At 36.6% G+C, this 23,633-nt stretch overlaps 1 protein-coding gene across 1 annotated transcript; it reads left to right on the top strand.

Moving 5' to 3' along the window:
- Positions 1 to 1,201: 1,201 nt before the first annotated feature.
- On the top strand, positions 1,202 to 22,247 carry LOC143381914 (uncharacterized). Its single transcript, XM_076835736.2, has 6 exons — positions 1,202 to 1,367; positions 3,100 to 3,180; positions 8,056 to 8,205; positions 14,707 to 14,833; positions 19,059 to 19,178; positions 20,171 to 22,247. Exons 1-6 carry the CDS (start codon positions 1,314 to 1,316, stop codon positions 20,935 to 20,937), a joined length of 1,299 nt encoding a protein of 432 aa, XP_076691851.1. The 5' UTR covers positions 1,202 to 1,313; the 3' UTR covers positions 20,938 to 22,247.
- The last annotated feature ends 1,386 nt before the right edge of the window (positions 22,248 to 23,633 follow it).

Raw genomic sequence — 23,633 nt, 5'->3', positions numbered from 1 at the left:
TTCCTGGACTCCCAATCAAATGAAAATTGTTTTTCCTTAAAGAGAGAGACTCTTGAGCCCCTCTTAACAAGAAGTCTTCTCTGTATTATGTGACTTTTTTCACCACTGAATTGGGGGGACAAGACTCAGAGTTCTCTCTGGAAACACATTGACTTTGTTTGCATCTTCTTTCTTGTCAAGTGCAGAGTATTCAGCTGATACTAAGGATGCACACCTGGGAAGGGGGTCTCTGGTTTTAGGAGGAGGCAGGATCCCATTGCCTGGGATCCAAGGGACTGGCAGGAACCAGGGAGAGCACCCAGGGTGGCCTTTATCTGTGCCAGGCTGTTATCCTGTGGCCACTGCAGGTATTTCTCTCAAAAAGAAAGAAAAAAAAAGTGGCACACGCCTGTTATTGCAGCAGCTGGGGAGGCTGAGGCAGGAGGATGGTGAATTCAAAGGCAGCCTCAGCAAAAGCAAAGTGCTAAGCAATTCAGTGATACCCTGTCTATAAATAAAATTCAAACTAGGGCTGGGGAAGGGGCTCAGAGGTCGAGTCCTCTGAATTCAACCCCCAGTGGCCAAAGAGCTAGGGAGCCCAGTGCAGCTGGGGTTTACCCAGGTCTGAGCTCTCCGGGTCTCTTCTGTGCTGCTCTCCTTACTCTGCCTCCAGCCTCAACGTGGGCTGAGATACAGATTCAACTTACCTGGAGGAACATCAGCTTTCATGCTGCCAACCGGGTGCAGCCTCCTCCAGGGTGCCTGCCAGGCCCCCCATGAGCCTCTACCAGCACGGGCCTTGACGCACTGGACAGTTCCCAAGGGGTGAAAGGCCAGTTCTGCTTGGAGAATTTTGCACAGATAAACAGAGACAAGTCAGCAGCTCAAAGACGCTTTGTGTGGTGAAACTTCCAAGAAATGACTTCAATTTCCTAACATCAAAACCGAACAGAACTTAGAATTCTGGTACCCTAACCGTAACCCGATGCCCAGACTTCAAAAGGAAAAGAAAAAAGAAAAAAGCTGCAGCCCAACCCTGCCATTCTGGACTCCTCCTTGCCTGGAGCGGATATCTCACCCCTGTCACTCAAAAAGAAGGCTGGCTGGGCTCAGGCTGGGGAGCGGAGACTGACTGACGCCCTGTCCAATCAGAAGCCCCGGTGCTGAGCGCTGTCCAATCCTGAGCGCTGTCCAATCCTGAGCGCAGCCAGCGAGCAAGGGGCGGGCTTCCGCGCTCCGGAAGAGGTTTATTTCTCTGCGGTCCGCGGTTCCCCTTAGATTACTACAGTTGGACTCCAGGCTTCGCTCCTGCCCAGGACCTGGGTGACCCTGCCATGCAGGGGCCGAAGCTTCTCAGGGCAGGCTTGGCTGCTGGGAATCAGGAAATGGTGAGTGTGCAGTGGCACCTGGTGCCTGGACAGGGAGGCCGTCCCGCGGGACCTGCAGTGGCGGGAGCCCGAGCTGGCCTACTCCGATTCCGGGTGCTCTCTGCGGCCGCAGGCCTGAGCCCCTCGGGGACAGTGCCCTTCAGTTCCCCTGGCCAGCCGGGTGGGGAGCGTGACAGTGGCGGAGACCCCTCGCGGCCTCCCCATACCTTGGGGGCAGCCTTACCCCTGCTCAAGTCTTATGTGGCAGGTGAGCGCGGCTGCCTGGCCTCTTCCGGGGCTGAGGTGATTGACAGGTGGGACCACTAGAAGAATCCAATCTCCTAGTCCAGCGGTGGCACACACCTGTCATCCCAGAGGCTGGGAAGGGTGGGGAGAGGCAGATGCAGGAGGATTGCGAGGTCAAGGCCAGCCTTGGCAACTTGGTGAGGCACTTAGAGACTCAGCTAGATAAGACCCTGCCTCTGAATAAAATGCAAAATCCTCCAAACCCCGTTTTCCTGCAGGAGGGGAGCTGCGGTGTACAGGGACCCGCTTATTCCTGAGCTAGTTTTGTGGAGTTTGTTTTTTGTTTTGGTAGTTAACAGAAGGGTGCTTTATCACTCAGCTCTGACCCTGGTAGTTCTTAGTTTTTATTCTGAGTGCAGGTCTAGCTAAGTTGCTGAGGGTGGCCTGGTTAGGGTTTGATTGATAATGACTTTTCCATTGCAATTAAGTTTATGATTTTTACATCCACATGGGTTCGTGGGTGGGCTCGGTTGACATCATGATTCCTTGATGATAATTGTAACAGTTATACCAAATTATACTAGGAGCCTCCTATTCTGGTATAATTTTGAAACATAATCCTGCTCAACATGTGCTTCTTCAGGGTGCTGGAGTATAATCCAGTACCACGCATGTCCTGCCCCCAAGCCCTACCAGTGCTCTGCGCCTCCAGTTCCCACACCTCCCTTCATGGTGGGTTGTCTTATTCACTCACATCAAATCCTCTCCAGGAGATGGTTGCATTTATCTAGGACTTTTCATTGCACTTCATAATAAAATTGACATTTACATACATATGGAGTCATCTATGAAATTTCTGCATTTTGAATTTTTTTGGTCCTCAAATTACTGCAATATGATAATTTTATAACATGCATTAGTGCCTGGTAATGTTAGCTCCTGATTTTGCTCTTAGAGTTTAGAATTCTTGGCTAATTTCATTCAATTTAACTTTCCAGGAGACTTTTCAAACTGTTTGCTCTGGTCCCTTCTTCAGTGAAAAGGAAATCATGCTGAAATTTTGATGGGGTGTTATCCTAGATGAACCTGAGGGAAGTGGCCATCTTTATAAGGAGGAATTTTATCATTCAGTCTCTTATGTGCTGATCTGTATTTGCATTTTTTCAAATTCTGCAGGTGTCCTTTTAAAGATATGCTGATATGCAAAATGTGATATTTATATGACATCGATATAAAACTGATATGTGTTTCATAGTATTTGTCAAACTGTATGCAATATGGCAAAAAAAAAATGTGGCTGATTGCCAGAAATAGTTATTTCTGGATGGAATTTCCAGGGTGTCCTACTACTGAACTATATCCTCAGCCCCTTTTAAATTTTTACTTAAAAATTTATATTTTTAATTTATTTATTAATTTAATTTTTAAAAATTACTATTCCATATATATATATATATATATATATATTTTTTTTTTTTTTTTTTTTTTTTTTTTTTTTTAATTTTAGGCAGGGTTTCACTCAGTTGCTGGGATCAGCTTCACAATTGTGATCCCCCTGCCTCAGCCTCCAGACCACTGGATATATCAGGTATGTAGCACCACATGCATCCTATCTCACAATTTCTTTTTTTTTTTTTTAGGATGTTTTTTAGGTCATGATTTAATTTTATATATTGTTTTTATAATTTTTAAAAATACATGATAACAGTGGAATGCATTATGATCCTTATTACACACATAGAGCACAATTTTTCATATCTCTGTATATAAAGTATATTCACATCATCTTATGCCATTATACATGTACTCATTTCTTCTGCATTACAATTCTTAATACACATGTATAACACAATTTTTCACCTCTCTTTGTATGTAAGGTATGTTGACACCCAATTCAAGTCTTTATGCATGTATTTTGAATAATGATGTCAATCATATCATTGTATAATGATAACCATCACCTTCCACCATCCTTGCTAATCTCCTTCCCCCTCCATTTCCCTCCCACCCCTCTGCCCTATGTAGAATTATTCTAATCCTCCTATGCTCTTCCTCCCTACCCCACTGTGAGTCACCCCCATATATCAGAGAAAATATTTGGCATTTGTTTTTTTGGGATTGGCTAACTTCACTTAGCATAATATTTTCCAACTTCATCCATTTACTGGCAAATGCCATGTTTTTATTCTCTTTTAGTGCTGAGTAATATTCCATTGTGTATAAATGCCAAATTTGTTTTTATGCATTCGTCCACTGAAGGGCATCTAGGTTGGCTCCACAGTTTAGCTAGTATGAATTGTGCTGCTATAAACATTGATGTGGCTGTGTCCCTGTAGTGTGCTGTTTTTAAGTCCTTTGGGTAAATTCCGAGAAGAGGAATAGCTGGGTCAAATGGTGGTTCCATTGCCAGATTTCCAAGGAATCTCCATAGTGCTTTCCATATTGGCTGCACCAATTTGCAATCCCACCAGCAATGTTTGAGTGTACCTTTTTCCCACATCCTCGCCAACACTTATTGTTGTTTGTCTTCATAATAGCTGCCATTCTGACTGGAGTGAGATAATATCTTAGTTTTTATTTGCATTTCTCTAATTGCTAGAGATGATGAGCATTTTTTCATATATTTGTTGATTGATTGTATATACTCTTCTGAGAAGTGTCTGGTCAGGTCCTTGGCCCATTTGTTTTTTTTTTTTTTTTTTTTTTGGTGTTAAGATATTTGAGTTCTTTATATACCCTAGAGATCAGTGCTCTATTGCTGAGAGCCATAGTCAAGTAGGAATGACGCATGGCATTTTTGGGTTGAAAGGTGACCCTGCTCAGGGATTAGGGTGGCTCTGGGTTTAGGGTGGATCCTGTTGGGAATAGGGCGGCTCCAGGTTTAGGGTGGATCCTGCTGGGAATAGGGCGGCTTCAGGATTAGGGCTTATCCTGCTGCCTCAGGCGCCTGCTCTTTGGAGTTCCTGTTGAGTTCTCACGGGGTTCTGAGAGAATTGGTGCGTGGAGGCGGGTAGAGGCAGTGTGTTCCCAGAACGTGTGTGTAGAGTGCCGGTGAGAGTTCAGGAATAAAGAGTTGCTGTTTGAATCTACAAGGCTTTGTGGTGGCTCGGTTATTTTGTGCCCAGCCGGACTGCGGCACTCTATCTGATGTGGGAGGGGTCAAGATTTGCTCCTGGATGTAGTCTCTCTTGTTTTTTTTTTTTTTTTGATAAAAAACTTTTTAGTTTGAATCCATCCCATTTATTGATTCTTGGTTTTAATTCTTGTGCTATACAAGTCTTATTAAGGAAGTTGTGACCTAATCCCACATGATGAAGATTAGGGCCTACTTTTGCTTCTGTAAGATGCAGAGTCTCTGCCTTAATTCCTAGGTCCTTGATCCATTTTGAGTTAACTTTTGTGCATGGTGAGAGATAGGGGTTCATCTTCATTTTGTTGCATATGGATTTCCAGTTCTCCCAGCACCATTTGTTGAAGATGCTATCCTTTCTCCAGTGCTGGGAGCCATCAGCCAAGTAGGTATGACAAATTCCTTGCCAGCTTACTCCCATGCTGTCTAGTGGAAGGACTTCTGAAAGGTGACCTTGCTCAAGGACCAGGGCAGGATCCGTGTTTAGGGTGTTCCCCCTTTAGAATAGGGCAGTTTAGCATAATAGGAGAGTAGGGTGTTTCCCCTTTAGAATAGGGTGGTTTAGTAATAGGAGATTAGGGTGTTCCTCTTTTGGAATAGGGCGTATCCTGCTGCTGAGTTCCTCTTGAGTGCTTAGGGTCAGACAGTATTTTTTGAGAGACAGAAGCCCATGCGGTGTGGATTTAGGCAGGAGTGGATTTGGGCGGATTGGATTTGGGCAGAGAACCTGGATTCCCCCAGAACGTGTTTGTAGACGGCCGGTGTGAGTTCGGGAATAAAGAATTGCTGTTTGAATCTACAAGCTGTGTGGAGACTCGTGATTTGTGCCCAGCCGAGAGACTGCGGCACTCCAGTGCATGTTTTTGGCACCTTTGTCTAATATAAGATAGTTGTAATTTTGTTGGTTGGTCTCTGTGTCCTCTGTTCTGTACCATTGGTCCACCAGCCTGTTTTGGTGTCAATACCATTGCTGTTTTTGTTTCTATTGCTCTGTGGTATAGTTTAAGATCTGGTATAACGATACCACCTGCTTCACTATTCCTGCTAAGGATTGCTTTGGCTCTTCTGGGTCTCTTATTTTTCCAGATGAATTTCATGATTGCTTTTTCTATTTCCATGAGGAATGTCATTGGGATTTTGATCAGAATTGCATTAAATCTGTATAGTGCTTTTGGTAGTAAGGTCATATTGATAATATTAGTTCTGCCTATGCAGAGTACGGTAGATCTTTCTATCTTCTAAGGTCTTTGATTTGTAGTTTTCATTGTATGGATCCTTTACCTCTTTTGTTGATTCCCAGGTATCTTTTCCTTGAGGATATTATGAATGGGGTAGTTTTCCTCATCTACTTCTCAGAGGATTTGTCACTGATATACAGAAATGCCTTTGATTTATGGGTGTTGATTTTATATCCTGGTACTTTGCTGAATTCTAGTTCTAGAAGTTTTATCATGGAGTTTTTTGGGTCTTGTAGGTACAGAATCATATCATCAGCAAATAGTCCTAGTTTAAGTTCTTCTTTTCCTCTACTTATTCCTTTAATTTCATTCATCGAATTGCTCTGGCCAGTGTTTCAAGAACTATGTTTAATAGAAGTGGTGAGAGAGAGGGCATCCCTGTCTTGTTCAGATTTTAGAGGGAATGCCTTCAGTTTTTCTCCATTTAGAATGATGTTGGCTTGGGGCTTAGCATAGATAGCCTTTACAATGTTGAGGTAAGTTCCTGGTATCCCTAGTTTTTCTAGTGTTTTAAACATGAAGGGGTGCTGTATTTTGTCAAATGCTTTTCTGCATCTATTGAGATGATCATATGATTTTTATTGATTTTATTGATTTCCATATGTTGAACCAACCTTGCATCCTGGGGATGAATCCCACTTGATCATGGTTCACAATCTTTTTGATATGTTTTTGTATTTGATTTGCCAGAATTTTATTCAGAATTTTTGCATCTGTTTTTTAGAGATATTGGTCTGAAGTCTTCTTTCTTTGACGTGTCTTTGTCTGATATTGGAATAAGGTGATTTTGGCCTCATAGAATGAGTTTGGAAGTGCTCCCTCGTTTTCTGTATCATGAAATAATTTCATGAGTATTGGTGTTAGTTCTTCTTTAACGGTCTTGTATCCATTGAGTCCTGGGCTTTTTTTTTTTTTCCCCATTGGTAGGCTTTTGATGGTGTCTTCTATTTCATTGCTTGAAAATGTTCTGTTTAACTTGTGTATATCATCCTCACCCCATTTGGTTAAATTATATGATTGTAGACATTTATTGATGTCTTCAGTATTTTCTGTTCTATTGGAGTACAAATTTTCAAAATAATTTCTAATTATCTTCTGTATTTCTCTAGTGTTCATGGTGGGTGATATTTCCTTTCTCATCATGGATTTTAGTAATTTGAGTTTTTCTCTACATTAGCATGGATAAGGGTTTATCAAGTATATTTATTTTTTTCAAAGAGCCAACTTTTCATTTCAAAAATTTAAAAATTTTTAATTTATAAAAAATATATGGCAGCGGAATGTATTATAATTCTTACTACACATGTACAGCACAATTTTTCATATCTCTGTAAAGTAGGTTGACACCAATTCATGTCTTCATACATGTATGATGGATAATGATGTCCATCACATTCCACCATCCTTGCTAATCCCTGCCCTCTCCCTTCCCACCCCTCTGCCCTAAATAGAATTTATCTATTCCTCCCATGCTCCCTCTCCCTACCCCAGTATAGTCAGCTTCCTTATATCAGAGAAAATATTTGGCATTTGTTTTTTTGGGATTGGCTAACTTCACTTAGCATTATCTTCTCCAATGCCATCCTTTTACCTGCAGATGCCATGATTTTATTCTCTTTTATTGCTGAGTAATATTTCATTGTGTACAAATGCCACATTTTCTTTATCCATTCATCTATTGAAGGGCATCTAGGTTGGCTCCACAGTTTAGCTATTGTGAATTGTGCTGCTATAAACATTGATGTGGCTGTGTACCCTGAAGTATGCTGGGTCAAATGTTGGTTCCATTCCCAGATTTCCAAGGAATCTCCATACTGCTTTCCATATTGGCTGCACCAATTTGCATTCCCACCAGGAGTGTATGAGTGTACGTTTTCCCCACATCCTCGACAACACTTATTGTGTGTCTTCATGATAGCTGCCATTCTGACTGGAGTGAGATAATATCTTAAAGTACTTCTTATTTGTGTTTCTCTGATTGCTCGAGATGATGAGCATTTTTCCATATATTTACTGATTGTATATCTTCTGAGAAGTGTCTGTTCAGGTCCTTGGCCCATTTGTTGATTGGGTTATTTGTTTTTTCATCTACCAGGGTCTTTTAAGGCCTCTGTCCTGGACCACAGCTGCTTCATTTGATTCCTCACATTATGAAGCTTCCAGCATCTTGGACCAAGCTCTTACCAGTTTCCCAGTGTTGCCATCCTGCAGGCAAGCATTTGGTGACTATTCCTCCCGTGATTATGTGAGTAAATATAATAAGCTTCCTTCTATACACACATCCATTTTTATGTATTTTATTCTCATTTTCTGAAGAACCTTGAAAAATACAGGCATATTCTCAACAAAATGTCTGGGTCATATGGCATCTCTAGTTTTAATTTTTCGAAAAATAACCCTTATAGTTTTTAAAATATCTATTCAAATTTATATTTCTGGCAAGGATGTCCAAGTGTTTCCTTTTCTGCATATCTTCTGCAGTATGTGTTACCTACCAACATTTTGAGAATAGCCCACAAGCATGTGGTTACAGTTCATTGTGATATAACCTGAAATCATAAAAATTCTAGAAGAAAATGAGAAGAATTTTTTTCATTCACGTTGGCAATGGTTTTAAATAGAGCCTCTTGAGAATGTGCAAGGAAAAATAAAGAGATAGGTGAGACTATATAAAGCTAAAAATGCTTCTGTGCAGCAAAGGAATCAATCAATGAAATGTAAAAGTAGACTGTGGGTAAAAGAAAATCATTGCTAGCCACATGTCTGATAAAAGCTCAACATCCAAAATATATGAAATTTATACAATTCACCAAAAATAAAAAAAAAGACCTTTAATAACCTAATTTAAATATGGTAAAATACTTAGATTCTGCCATAAAAATTAAACAAGTGTTTCAGGACATATAAAACCTACTCAAGAATATTAATTAGGCTAACTAAAATTATAATTTACTTTAGCTTCTCTGCTTCATTTATCTCACAGGATTATGTGTGCACACTCTCTGTCCTGCACAGGGCATCCTGAGACATTGTACAATTCACAAAATGCCAGGTTCTCATTTCCCCATATTGAGCTTTCTCATCATTCCACCTTAATTGCCAAGAAAGTCTGAAGCCTGGAAAACAACAACATATGGATCAATTGCAAGATAATCATCAACTTTGAAAATTACTTCAGGAATCAATAGAATACATTAGTAGACCCAGATGTGAAGAAATATAAAGTAGACCTACAAATTAACATTTAACTTAATTGCATATATTTTTATGAGCAGCTGAAAAGCTGATCATGGTAGCACACGCCACTAGTCCTGGCAACCTGTGAGGCTACAGTGGGAGGAGGATTTGGGCTAAGAATGTGAGGCCAACCTGGCAAAAATCCAGCTCCAAAAATCAACCCACCAAAAAAAACCAAACAGTAATCACATTTTTTTAAAAAAGGTGCCTTCACAGGTGATTTCTGACAATCATGTAATAAGAGATCAGTAAGAATAATTCATGGTTTCATCTAAAAATAGAAGACAAAAATGGACTAATTCTTTCTGTAAGGCCAGAAATACCAAATAACACAACAAAAGAATGGAAATTGCAGACCATCTTCCTATAGATGTTGACCCAGATATTCAAACCCCTAGAAAACTGAGAATAACACCAAAAATAAAGATTGGACTTCATGACCAAGAGGGACAATATGTAAGTTTCCAAAAATCATTTTGATAGAGAAAAGCTTTTGGCAGATTACATACTTATGTAATTTATTGTAAAACCTATGGCCAATTAAGACCAGAGGACAATTCTTTTTCAATCCACTAAAAGGCAGCTGTGAACTGTTTTCATATTTAATGGTGAGAACCTAAGTGTTTGACAATTTAATTTTAGAAAAAGGGAAAAAAAATGTATGGTTTCCTGACATCTAAATATTGTTCTGAGGATATTGAACAGCATTTTATACATCATAAGTCAAATAGCATATGCAGATGATATTCTTATTTCTATAATATTTCTAAGCAATTTTCATGCACTAATGAAACATAAGTCCTAAATTAGTTCAATAATGTTATGGGTTAAATGGTCAACATTAAGTCATGTAATTTATACACACTACCAATGGGCAGTGTTAAAATTGAGGCATAAATCCATTCACAAATATAGGAAAAATAATTTAAAATGAAAGTAATAACAAAAGAACTGTTCACTGCAAAGTAAAAATAAAGGGGAAAGTAAAATGCAAAAAAAAAAAAAAAATGGAAACAAGTTGGGAAAACAGTTAATATTCAATGATCAAAAGTTTGATTTTGTTAAAACCACAATATTCCACAGTGGGTCTGCAGATTCAATATAATGAGGCCAAAATCCAAAAGTCATTTTGTAAAAATTACCCAGCTGACTCTAAAATCATAACAAATGCAAAAGAAATTAAATAACTCAATATTGAAGTAAAAATTGTGTGACTTTTATTGAAAATGAGCATTGCAAAAATACGTTATGTAGGATATTAAATTTGGTTCAATACCTCTTAAATTGCTGATGACCAGTATTCCCTATGCATGAAGTGAGGGTCTGTGTTAATGTAGGCAAGAATTACGCTGGGATTGACATTTGTCATCACAGGTACTACCTGCTGAGCTTGAGAATGTCTATTGTTTTCATGATAACTTTTTTCTGCCTCCCAGATTTTCTGCATCTTACCTACCATCGATGTTCTGTCTCTTGTATTTCACCCAAATATATCCCAGTGGGTGTCAGGTATTGAAATTCACATATATTCCTGCTCTTCCTGCAGCTGAGAACTAAAAAAACAATGCAGTTCAGTGTCTTGGTGAGTGGTTGAAAGGATTTGTCCTTGATCCTCACACAGGCTGAAGAGTGTTTTTTTTATTTTTATTTTTTGATTTAAAACAATGACAGTGGAATGCATTACAATTCTTATTACATGTATACAGCATAATTTTTCATATCTCTGGTTGTATATAAGGGATGTTGGGATCAATTTGTGTCTTCATACATGTACTTTGGATAATGATGTCATCACATTCCACTATCACTGCTAATCCCCTACCTACTTCCCCTCCCCTTTCACCTCTCTAATAGATGTAGAATTCATCTATTCCTCCCATGCTCCCCCTCCCTACCCCATTATATTCAGCTTCCTTATATAAGAGAAACCATTCAGCATTTGTTTTTTTGGATTGACTAACTTCACTTCTCCAATACCATCCATTTACGTGCAATTGCCATGATTTTATTATTGCTGAGTAAAATTCCATTGTGTATATATGCCACATATTTTTTATCCATTCATCCACCGAAGGGCATCTGGGTTGCCTTCACATTTTGCTATTCTGAATTGTGCTGCTATAAACATTGACGTGGCTGTGTCCCTGTAGTATGCTGTTTTCAAGTCCTTTGAGAATAGTCCGAGAAGAGGAATAGCTGGGTCAAATGGTGGTTTCATTTCCAGATTTCCAAGGAATCTCCATACTGCTTTCCATATTGGCTGCACCAACTTGCAGTCGCACTGGAAGTGTATGAGTGTACCTTTTCCCCCACATCCTCAGCAACACTTGTTGTTGGTCTTCAAAATAGCTGCCATTATGATTGGAATGAGATGATATCTTAGAGTGGTTTTGATTTGCATTTCTCTAATTGCAAGAGATAATGAACATTTTTCCATATATTTGTTGATTGATTCTATGTCCTTTTCTGAGAAGTATCTGCTCAGGTCTTTGGCCCATTTCTTGACTGGATTATCTGTTTTTTTTTTTTTTTTTTTGGTGCTTAGCATTCTGTGTTATTTATATACCCTTGACATTAGTTCTCTATCTGATGTATGAGGGATAAAAATTTGCTCCCAGAATGTAGACTCTCTGTTCACCTCAGATTGTTTTTCTTTTTCTTGCTGAGAAGAAACTTTTTAGTTTGAATCCATCCCATTTGTTGATTCTTGGTTTTAATTCTTATGCTATAGTCATCTTATTAAGGAAGGTGGGGCCTAGCCCCACATGATGATTAGGGTCTACTTTTTCTTCTATTAGATGCAGAGTCTCTGGTTTAAATCCTAGGTCCTTGATCCACTTTGAGTTGAGTTTTGTGCATGGTGAGAGATAGGGGTTTAATTTCATTTCATTTTTTTTTTTTTTTTGCAATTGAATTTCCAGTTTTCCCAGCATCATTTGTTGAAGAGGCTATCTTTTCTCTAATGCATGTTCTTGGCACCTTTGTTTCATATAAGATAATTGTGATTTTGTGGGTTAGTCTCTGTGTCCTCTATTCTGTATCATTGATCAATCTACCAGCCTGTTTTGGTGCCAATACCATGCTGTTTTTGTTACTATTTCTCTGTAGTATAGTTTAAGGTCTGGTATGGTGATACCACCTGCTTCACTCTTCCTGCTTAGAATTGCTTTAGCTATTCTGGGTCTCCTATTTTTCCAGATGATTTTCATGATTGCTTTTACTTTTTCTATGAGAAATATCATTGGGATTTTGATCAGAATTGCATTAAATCTGTATAGTGCTTGGTAATGTGGTCATTTTGATAATATTAATATTGCCCGTGCAAGAGTAAGGTAGATCTTTCCATCTTCTACGGTCGTGTTTGATTTCTTTTTTTAGGGTTCTGTTGGTTTCATTGTATAGATCTTTCACCTCTTTTGTTGATTCCCAAGTATCTTATTTTTTCTTTTTTTAAAGTTACTGTAAATGGGGTAGTTTTTCTCATTTCCTTCTCGAGGCTTTGTAACTGATATACAGAAATGCCTTTGTTTAATGGATGTTGATTTTATATCCTGCTGCCTTGCTGGATTCATTTTTTAGTTGTAGAAGTTTTCTGGTGGTGCTTTTGGGGTCTTCTAGGTATAGAATCATATTGTCAGCAAATAGTGCTAATTTAAGTTCTTTTCCTGTAGTTACTCCTTTAACTTCTTTTGTCTGTCTAATTGCTCTGGCCACTGTTTCAAGAAGTATGTTGAATAGAAATGGTGAAAGAGGGCATACCTGTCTTGTTCCAGTTTTTAGAGGGAATGCCTTTAATTTTTCTCATTTAGAATGATGTTGGCTTGAGGCTTAGTGTAGATAGCCTTCATGATGTTGAGATATGTTCCTGTTATCTCCAGTTTTTCTAATGTTTTGAACATGAAAGGGTGCTGTATTTTGTCAAATCGTTTTTTCTGTGTCTCTTGAGATGATCATATGATTCTTATTTTTAAGTCTATTGATGTGATGGATTACCTTTATTGATTTAAATATGTTGAACCAACCCTGTATCCCTGGGACAAACCCCATTTGATCTTGGTGTACGACCTTTTTAATATGTTTTTGTATTCAGTTTGCCAGAATTTTATTCAGAATTTTTGCATCAATGTTCATTAGAGGTACTGGCCTGAAGTTTTCTTTCTTTCCTTTGTCCCTGTCTGGTTTTGGGATCAGGGTGATATTGGCCTCATAGAAGGAGTTTGGAAGTGCTGCTTCTTTCTCTATTTCCTGAAATAAATTGAAGAGCATTGGTGTTTTTGTAGTTCTTCTTTAAAGGTCTTGTTGAACTCGGTTGTGTATCCAGTTGGTCCTGGCTTTCCTTGGTTGGTGAGCTTCTGATGGCATCTTCTATTTCCTCATTTAATATTAGTCTGTTTAAATTGTGTATGTTTCCTGATTCAATCTGGGAATATCATATGACTTAAGAAATTTGTTGATGCCTTCAGTGTCTTCTATTTTATTGGGTTATACATTTTCAAGATAATTTCTAATTATCCTCTCTATTTCTGTAGTGTCTGTTGCCTTTTTCATCATGTATGCTGGTAATTTGAATTTTCTCTCTCCTTTTCATTAGCATAGCTAAGGTTCTGTCAGAGAACCAACTTTTTTTCAAGGTTTGTTTCTTTTAATTCAATTTCAGTTCTAATTTTAATTATTTCTTGCCTTCTACTGCTTTTGCTGTTGATTTGTTCTTCTAGGGTTTTGAGATGAAGTATGAGATCAATTATTGACTTTTTCTTCTTTTAAGGAATGAACTCCATGCAATGAAGTTTCCCCTTAGTACTGCTTTCATAGTGTCCAAGAGATTTTGATATGTTGTGTCTATGTTCTTGTTTACCTCTAAGAATTTTTTAATCTCCTCCTTGAAGTCTTCTATAACCCATCGTTCATTCTTTTGTACCAAATTGATTCACTTGTTGAACTGCTTATAGAACTTGAAATATTTCAAGTTTGTCTTTTCACGAGGTGGAAGTGTCACTTTACATGTCTCTAAACATTAATGTTTTATGAATATTTTACACATTGGGAATGTGTCATGGATCATACTTGAAACTAATTGTATTGGGGAGCTCAATTTATCTCATGGATACAAAGCAGAGAGAATAGCAACCAGACTGTTTTCAAAAGCTTTTTTACCACTCATTTTGTCTCCCTTGGGCACAATCACCTTATGAGAATATCTTTGACAAGTCTGATTTGCATCTGGAATGTCCGCCAAATTTCACATTCACTGATGGCAGAAGAGTTAGGAGTTGGACTTTTATTCAGTGCTTGGATTATGGTATATATCCTTTACTTCACTCTGATATGGAGTATGTATACTGTTTTTGGACTTATGTATTTTTCTCTTAATTAGATAATGGAAAGTATCTTATTACATAATTAAAGTCACTCTCCTACATGGCAGTCAATTCTACTAACTCTTATTTCAAATTAAAAACTGAATAATGGTTTGGTCCAAGTTCTATTGATGTAACAATTTTTATTTCAGGAGCCATTGACAGTCAGGGATGTGGCCATTGATTTCTCTGAGGAGGAATGGGAATGCCTGGATTTTGCTCAGCAGAATTTATATAGAGAAGTGATGTTGGAGACCTACAGCAACCTGGTCTTTGTGGGTGAGCATAACTTTCCTTCAAAATTCCTATTTATCATTATTTAATTTTCTTCCCTTGAGGTATATCTTTTGGGAACTTCACCATAAGAATGAGATTCAGATTCATGCTTTCCGTAAAAATGATGGGGTAGTTCTTGGTGCTGACAAGAAAATGTTAATGATGTTTCTTTTCATCCTTAATGTTTACCTTTGTTGGCATGATATACATCCTTCACTTGACATATGGTTGACTTAGAGTAATGCTGTGATGTCAAATCCTGTGGCCCACATATAGCTTTGAGGACATAGTTGAGGTAGAGGAGGAAGCCTAAATTCAAAAAGGTTGATTGAGAAGTTATCCAGAAGAAAAGATTTTTGAGAAGCTTTGATTTCTTTCTCTTATTATCCTAGAAGAACCTGTCCTGTGTTTTGTGCTTCAAAATTATCTAGTCTCCGGCTTTTCCTCCAGTAATGTCTCCATACATGCAAATTAACAACAAAACACTCCCCTTGCCTTGTGAGTGTCAATATCATCTGACGGCTCTTCCATAATTTTTTAAAATATTTTTTAGTTGTTAATGAATTTCCCATTTATTCATATGTGGTGCTGAGGATCGAACCCAGGGCCTTATATGTGCTAGGCAAGTGCTCTACCACTAGTCTACAACTCCAGCCTCTCTTCCATTATTTACAGGAAATTTTTGCACATTTCTGGAGACCTCTAGGTCAACCCATTGTAATACATTACTATCATAAGTCAGTTTCTCTGATCTTATTTGTACATTTTTTTCACTAAAGTTTCCTTATCAGAGTTCTTTCTGAATATGTGTAATGGATTTTCTGTGAAATTATCTGCCATGGAATGAATGTCAAGATAGCAAACCCTGCTCTTTTGAGAGATGGTGTAAGTTATAGTTGAATAAGAGTATTTGTAAAATAATACATCTGTGGATATTTACAATTTGGCTGGTTAATTTTTTTCTTTATTTTTTCATTGTGTCCAGTAGGTTCCGTGCTACAGACTGGGTTTCCTCATATCAGTTAATTGCTTCACAAATTATGATATGAATGACCGTGGTTGATATTGCCAATAATGTTATATGTGCTTTTGCTCGTATAAATATTAAGCCCCTTTTGTCTATGACTTTTGTATTTTATCTTGATTGGGTTTTCATTCTGCCCGTGTACGTAGAAATTGAAGTTGTCTATATGTAAGTGTAATGGGGATTGATGGCAGTGATACTCTAATGCTGAACTACACCCCAAGCTCCTTTTCATTCATAGTTGGAGAGAGGTTCTCACTACATTATTGAGGATGTCTTGAAATTGCAATTCTCCTACCTCAGACTTCCTAGTAGCTGAGATTACATGCATGCCCATCATTTGTATATTGATGAGTTTGTTCTTATTTATAGGATGAAGACCACATTATTTTAAATGTAGCTTGAGAAATGTTGCAAATCTCTTTATCTTTTAATTTTTATTGTAATCAAAACTACATAATAAAACTTACTGTCTCCAAAATTTTAAATATACAGTTCAGTAACATTAATTCAAATTGTTATGCAATGTAACTCTAAAAACTTTACATCTCAAAAAAAATATCAATTCCTAAGAAGCAAGGGCTCATTTCTGTCTCCCCATCACAAAACCATTCTCTTTTGTTCAGAAAGCTTCTTTTTTAGTTTAGAGATGTCATATTCATAGAATTCTACGATATTCTTTCTGTGACATATTTCAGTTAACCTAGTGTACATACATTTTGTAAAATATATAATTAGAATAAATCTTTGACTTCAAAGTTCTATAGTTTCTGTATTCCAATTGTCTCATCCATTCTTTTCAAGGAATATTTGGTTTGCATCCCCCATGATGGCTCTGTTGTATAATAGGGTAACAACACTGGTGTGCAATGTTTTTAATTTGCTATTGATGTGAGGGCTTATTACCACACTCACTCAGAACTCCATGTACCTAACACCATGCCTGTATTTACAATTGAATGCTGTAACTTTTAGTATATTTTTAGCAGGGAAATATTCTTCTAATTATATTTGTATTTTGTGGGATATTCATACAATTTAAAGGATAGATTTCTCTGCAAAAAAAATAAATAAATAAATAACAACGGGAGTTTGACAAATATTACCTGGAGCCTGTTGTTAACTTTAAGTAGTATAAACATCTTTTAATTTTATCGTTCACTTTTTGAACAACAGCATGCCCAAGAGTGTTCAGTCAACTGACACATATTTAGGGATTTTTGAACATCCTTATCACTTTTCACTTCAAATTTTTATTCCATGTTGGTTACAAAATAACTATCACTTAAATATTTATTTACCTTTGTATTAATACATAAAATTGGTCTATCCAACATAATATCTCACTTGCAATTAAGAACAGGAATTCTATTAGTCTACAATAGTTTCAAAATATTTTCAAAGTCTCATGCTTTGCAATTACCATTTTGTTTCACTGTATTTCCCTTTTCAGTAAGTGGGGATTGATGTCTCCTAGGATGACAGTGATTCTTTGTTTTCATTCAACTCAATGTTTTCTTTGTGTGTTTGGGAAGTAGGATGTACATTGCCAATGTATTTACTCTTAATCCTAGGAAAAGGTTTCTTCTCTCAATTTTTGCCTCTTTTCAAAGGTTTTTTAAAATTTAAAATGTCTTCTATGTCCTGTAACTGTCTTAAACTATGTTTTGTGTACCATTATTTAGACAGCCCAGGTTTTGTTCAGTCACTTTTGTATGTGTCATTCTTATATTCTTTTTCTTTCAGTATGTGTGTGTCCTTAGACTTAGAGTATCCTGTGGACTACCTTCAGTTGTAATTTTTAGGTTAATTCAGATAGCCAAGGTTTGTTTTGATCAGATTTTGTAATCTTGCATTTTCCAACAACAACAAAAAAAATCTAAAAATGAAGAATCTCCTACTCATACTTTGTATGAGTATCAACTTGACTTCACTTTATTAAAAAATTTAATATATTTATGTGTCCTTTCAAAATTATATTATTGTTACAGGTATATATGCCTATTAACAGTTTTGTTTTTATGCTTTGTCTTTCATATTCTATTGCAAAATTACATATTTTGAGACCCATCATTACAATAAAATAGAATTGTTTGTGCCAAGAAATGTTTAGAATTTCATATGACTTGTGTTGCTGTGCACATTTACATTTTAGTATGAAGGATTACCTTTAGTACTTTGTGGAGAACAGATCTAATGTTGATGAATAGTCTGTTCATTTTTATATCTTTAAAGTCTTTATTTCCCTTCTTTTTGAAAGATAGCAGTTGTGAATATAATGTCTTCATTGATAATTTTATTCTTTCATGCCTTGAAAATAGCCCTGTTGTGAAGTTTTGACTAAGGATTTCACAATTATATAGTTATACATTTCTAGGTGACCCATCTTTTTCTCTTGGATGCTCTCAATATTCTGAGTTTTAAAACTTGGATTAAAAACCTGCTTTGAGTCTTTACAACTTGGAGATAATTGAGCTGCTTGGATGTTTTATTTTTCCTATTTTATGAGATGTTTTTATTAGTACTGGAAAGAGAACTTAAGGGCGCTTTACCACTTTGCATTTTTTACTTTGACTGCCTTGAAATTTTGATCCTCTGGCTCAACCTCCTATGTTGCTATGTAAAACCACCCCTGACTCTTTCAGACATTTTCTAAACAAAGTCTTTAAACACACATTTTCTGCTTATTAACAATTCTTTACTAAATTTTATTCTGTTTTTTGTGTGTTGGTTTAGTTCATTAAACTTCTTTTAAATGATAATTTAATATTCCCCTTGAGTAATTCATAACTTTTACTTTTCTTACAGTTGATTTTGCCATTTTTTTTTTTTTGTTGGAAAGCAGGAACCCCTTTTTGAACATTCCCCAAATATTCACGTTTCTTTTTTTTTTTAATGAAACAAGAAATATATTGTGAAGGAGGAAAGGCTTATAACACAATTTGTCTTCTTCTACAATATAACTCTCCATAGTAAGGTACTCATCTTGGATACTATGAACACTAAGATGATTTGGAAAGTTTTCAAAGTAATTTTCTATGTACATTTTTATTTGATTTATATATTTCTGCAGTAACGATGGACTTGGATTTAATAATCCACTCCCCTGCTGATGTTCCTTTATTGCTGTAAATTCCTATGTTTGCAAAATATAATCAGCCCAGTACAGCAAGTAAACATGATTGTTATTTTTATTTATTTCAGCCATGACTTCTCATCGTCCTCAAGAAATTTCACCAGAGCAAAGAATAAAAGAGGGAGAGGGAAGATATGGAAAGTCGGCCCTAGATTATTCACCACTAAGAAAACAATGGGAAAATATAGGTGAGAGTAAAGTTCAAAAATTGTATTATAATGGACAAAACCAATTAGTAGTCCCTATTTATGGTCACAAGACACCAGAAACAATTAATATCTGAAAAAAATTCAATCTATTCCACTTACTTTTGAGGAGCTGTGTATGTCTTTAAGAATATATCCACAGTCATTTTCCAAAAGGAAATGTGGAAAATTTGAAAAGAAATCTGGTCCATGCATAAGTTTTTAACTTAGCCAATTATAAATGTAGCACTGAGTTAAACTTCCAGTCAAATATTTGCACAGAAAAGATATTTGAAACTGAAAGACACATTTCTAAAAGTGATACTTTTGAGAGTTTCTTTACAAAATGTCCATTTTTCTGCAACAAAACAGTAATTTCTCCTTGTGCACAAATGGACAATGTTAAGAATTGTAGAAAGGTTTCTACTTCCCCACTATTGCTCAATGACAATTATGATACAAATTTGGAAAGTGCTATAAGTAACACCATTAGCCATGTATGTACCCTGAGTAATTACCAGTATATTTACATTGGTGATAAAAATTATGAATATAGAGAAACTCCTAGTCATTTTCTAAAGGAAATTTACCATGATGAAAAATGTGGGAAAATCTTGCTTCAGTTCGCAAAAACTATTACTCATCCAAATATTCATTGTCAAGACAAAACTTGTAAGTGTAAGGCATGTGAAAGGGCTCTTAATCACAGTGCAGAGCTTGCTCAATACAAGAGAATTTATAGAGAAAGGGAGCCCTATAAGTTTAAAGAATATATCAAAACATCGGTTTGCTCAACAAATTCTAAACACAGTAGATACGATGACAGTGATAAACCAAATTTAAAGAATGCAGAAAAACTTTTAGTGAAATTTGGTTACAATTTGTTAAGCATCAGAGCATTTTTATTGAAGAAAAGACTTATAAATGTAAAAAGTGTTGCAAAGCCTTAAAAAATTGTTCAACTCTTACTCAACATCAAAAAATTTATTTTGCAGAGAAGACCTACCAATGTGAAGAATGCAACACACTCAAGAGCTTTACTCAACATCACAGTGTTTATACAGGAGATACGCCATGCAAATGCAATGAATGTGACAAAACTTCTAATAAAAGCTCCAATCTTATTTGTCACCAGTGCACACACCCTCTAGAGATGCCCCACATATGTAAACAAGTTTGTGAAGCTTTTAGTCAAAATCCAAGCCTTAAAAATCACCAGAGAATTCATACTGGAAAGAAGCTCTACAAATGTAAAGTGTGTGGCAAGAGTTTTAATCATAAATCATCATTTACTGAGCACCAGCGAATCCACACTGGAGAGAAGCCCTACACCTGTAATGTATGTGGCAAAGCTTTTAAAAGAAAGTCACATCTTGATGGCCACAACAGGATTCATACTGGAGAAAAGCCCTACAACTGTAAAGGATGTGACAAAGCTTTTAAAAGAAAGTCACATCTTCATCGCCACAACAGGATTCATACTGGAGAGAAGCCCTACAAATGTAGAGAATGTGGCAAGAGTTTTAATCAAAAATCATCACTTACTCAGCACCAGCGACTCCACACTGGAGAGAAGCCCTACAACTGTAACATATGTGGCAAAAGTTTTCATCAAAAACCATCACTTAATCGGCACCAGAGAATCCACACAGGAGAGAAGCCCTACAACTGTAAAGTGTGTGGCAAAAGTTTTACTACTACAAACACACATCTTGATTGCCACAACAGGATTCATACTGGAGAGAACCCCTACAAATGTTAAGTGTGTGGCAAGAGTTTTACTACAAACACACAGTTTGATCGCCACAACAGGATTCATACTGGAGAGAAGCCCTACAAATGTAAAGGATGTGGCAAAGCTTTTAAAAGAAAGTCACATCTTCATCGCCACAACAGGTTTCATACTGGAGAAAAGCCCTACAAATGTAGAGAATATGGCAAAGATTTTAATCAACAATCATCACTTACTTGACACCAGAGAACCCATACTAGAGAGAAATCTTATAAATGTGAAGAATGGCAAAGCTTTTAAAATTGAAGATCATATATTACTAAACATTATAGATTTTATTCTGGAGAGAAGTTTTACAAGTGAAAACATTGCATCAGTGTCTTTAAGGATGAATCAACCCTTATTTCACAGTAGTTCAACACTATTTAACACCAGAGATATGATAGCACAGAAATTATACAAGTGTAAAGTAGGTGTCAGAGTCTCCAACAATTGTTCACACCCTACTCAGGACCTCACAGTTCATATGAGTGAGAGGAAATGTGGAAAAATTTTTGCAAAGCTTTTGGCCATTAATCAAACATTTTTAAAACACTGGAGAATATATAGCATATAGAAACCCAAAGAATGTGTCCAAGACTGTATTCAATTTCACACATTTTTTAGTTTCTGACCTCATACCTGTAGCAAATGTGGAGTAGCATTTGTCCAAAGTATGTACCTTAGATAACAGCAAAATAATTACAAAATACCTTGACAAATATAACAATTGTAAGTTTCTTATCTATAGCCCATCCCTTTAAGTATTTGGGACCTAGGAGGGAAAAAATCATTTAAATGTAGAAAATGGGCAATTGCTTTTGATATTTGCTTAAAATTTTCTTGACATCTTGAGTTGATATTATAGAAATAAGGAAATACAAATATAGAATAGTGCATCCCTAAAAGGATATAATTTTACTATAAATCAACAATTACTAAATATTCTCATCTCTCACAACTGGAGAAAACATAATTCTCATAGTTGATTATTTCAGAAATGTCTTAGATTTATATGAAGTTTTAAATTTTTAATTTTTAGATCTGAACTTAGGGGCATTTAATCAGTAAACTACATCCCCAGATTTTTTTCATCATTTTTATTTAGAGATATGGTCTGCTAAGTTGGTTAGGGCCTCAGTAAGTTTTGGAGCCTGACTTTGAACTTGAAAAATGCCTTCTGTAGTTCCTCAAGGGTCACAGGCATGGACCACCATGCCTGTTGTATGGAGCATTTTTACTTATATTTGCATTTCGAATGCAATTTGTTACTAAATAAAGTGTGAATTTCTTAATGTTAACCCTGTCTTGCATTTAATGATGTTATTAGGTCACATATCTCCCACTATTCACTTTGCTAATGGATCGATGCAATAGTAAAACATTCTATTGGGTAAATAATGCTATAACATGTCCATTAATTATTTCATGTTTAATCAGGTTTTATTTGGGGAATATTATTTATGTAAATTATCTTTGTAATTATGGAAAATTTCAGACAGTTATAGGAAGGACCTAGGGATATTAAATAATGCCCAGATATCCCTAGTTTGAATTACGACTTTAACATTTCACCTTGTACAGTTGCAGTATTCCCTAAGGGATCTACAACTCTGGAGAGTTATACAAGCTCCCAATCAGGGAGATGAGAAAGGCCCAAGAGACTAGGAGCCAACGTGCATATTCAGGTAAAAGGAGGGTTACTGAAGGGGGAATTAGTCTCAATGTTTCCTGGAGAAGCCACGTGGTCTACAGGCCCATCCTGACTCTTGGACTGAAGAAACCATGCAGTTACTCATGAATTCCATGATGTTCATCACTGAGGAGACTAGACTGACCTCAAGTGTAGGAAAAACATCCCAATATAGGACCACCTCTTTAGTCTTAGCTACTCAGTAGAAAAGTATAACCAGATACTTGTAAAATGATGACTGTAAAAAGAAAAAGACACACTATAGGAGCATTTATGCCCCCACATTTTTTATTTCATTATATATTGTGATTTTATAGACCTTTTTCGTTCTATTTTATAACTTAACAATATAATGTTTGTTACACTTATTAGATTATTTGATAGAAGCATGTGTCATGGTCTCCCAGACCCCTCTGCAACCCAGTAATTATAGGATACTATAAACTAACCCTGTCCCTTTTCAGATCTTACAGCTCTAGGAACCCATGACACCACAGAGAGAGAAACACAATTTTGATTGAAATAAACCTCTAGACTGTCATCTACAAGTCAGGTTCAAAAAGTAAAATCACAATATTCTCTTTATATATGAGTCCTTAGGGTCAACAAAACACCACCTACAAACATTTCATTTAACTTTATTTGGGAAAATAAATATTGAAATATAATGATTAATTCTAGGAGAATAATATTCACAACATTTTTTATTCCAAAGGGTAAATCTCTAGGTTTCATGCTTGTCTCCACTCCATGTTATTTTACACAGAAAATTGACTTCATTTTACATATGAGAGTTTTAACTATTTATAAGGCCCGGAGGAAATATTCAGTACTAGAGGTCTAAGGAAAATACTAAAGATCTTCCCTTTCCATGTGCCTGCATGATGTCTGCATATCCTTGATGAAACAGCTAAAGAATGCTGATTTCTCAATGCATCTGGCTTGGTGGCTCACTCATTGGAACCCCAGTGAAGGTGGTATCCAAAAAGATGTT

This window comes from Callospermophilus lateralis, chromosome 16, assembly GCF_048772815.1.
Source record: "Callospermophilus lateralis isolate mCalLat2 chromosome 16, mCalLat2.hap1, whole genome shotgun sequence".
Taxonomy (NCBI): Eukaryota; Metazoa; Chordata; class Mammalia; order Rodentia; family Sciuridae; genus Callospermophilus; species Callospermophilus lateralis.
Note: the sequence above shows the minus strand (reverse complement) of the source record. Positions and strands in the feature narration are given on the sequence as shown.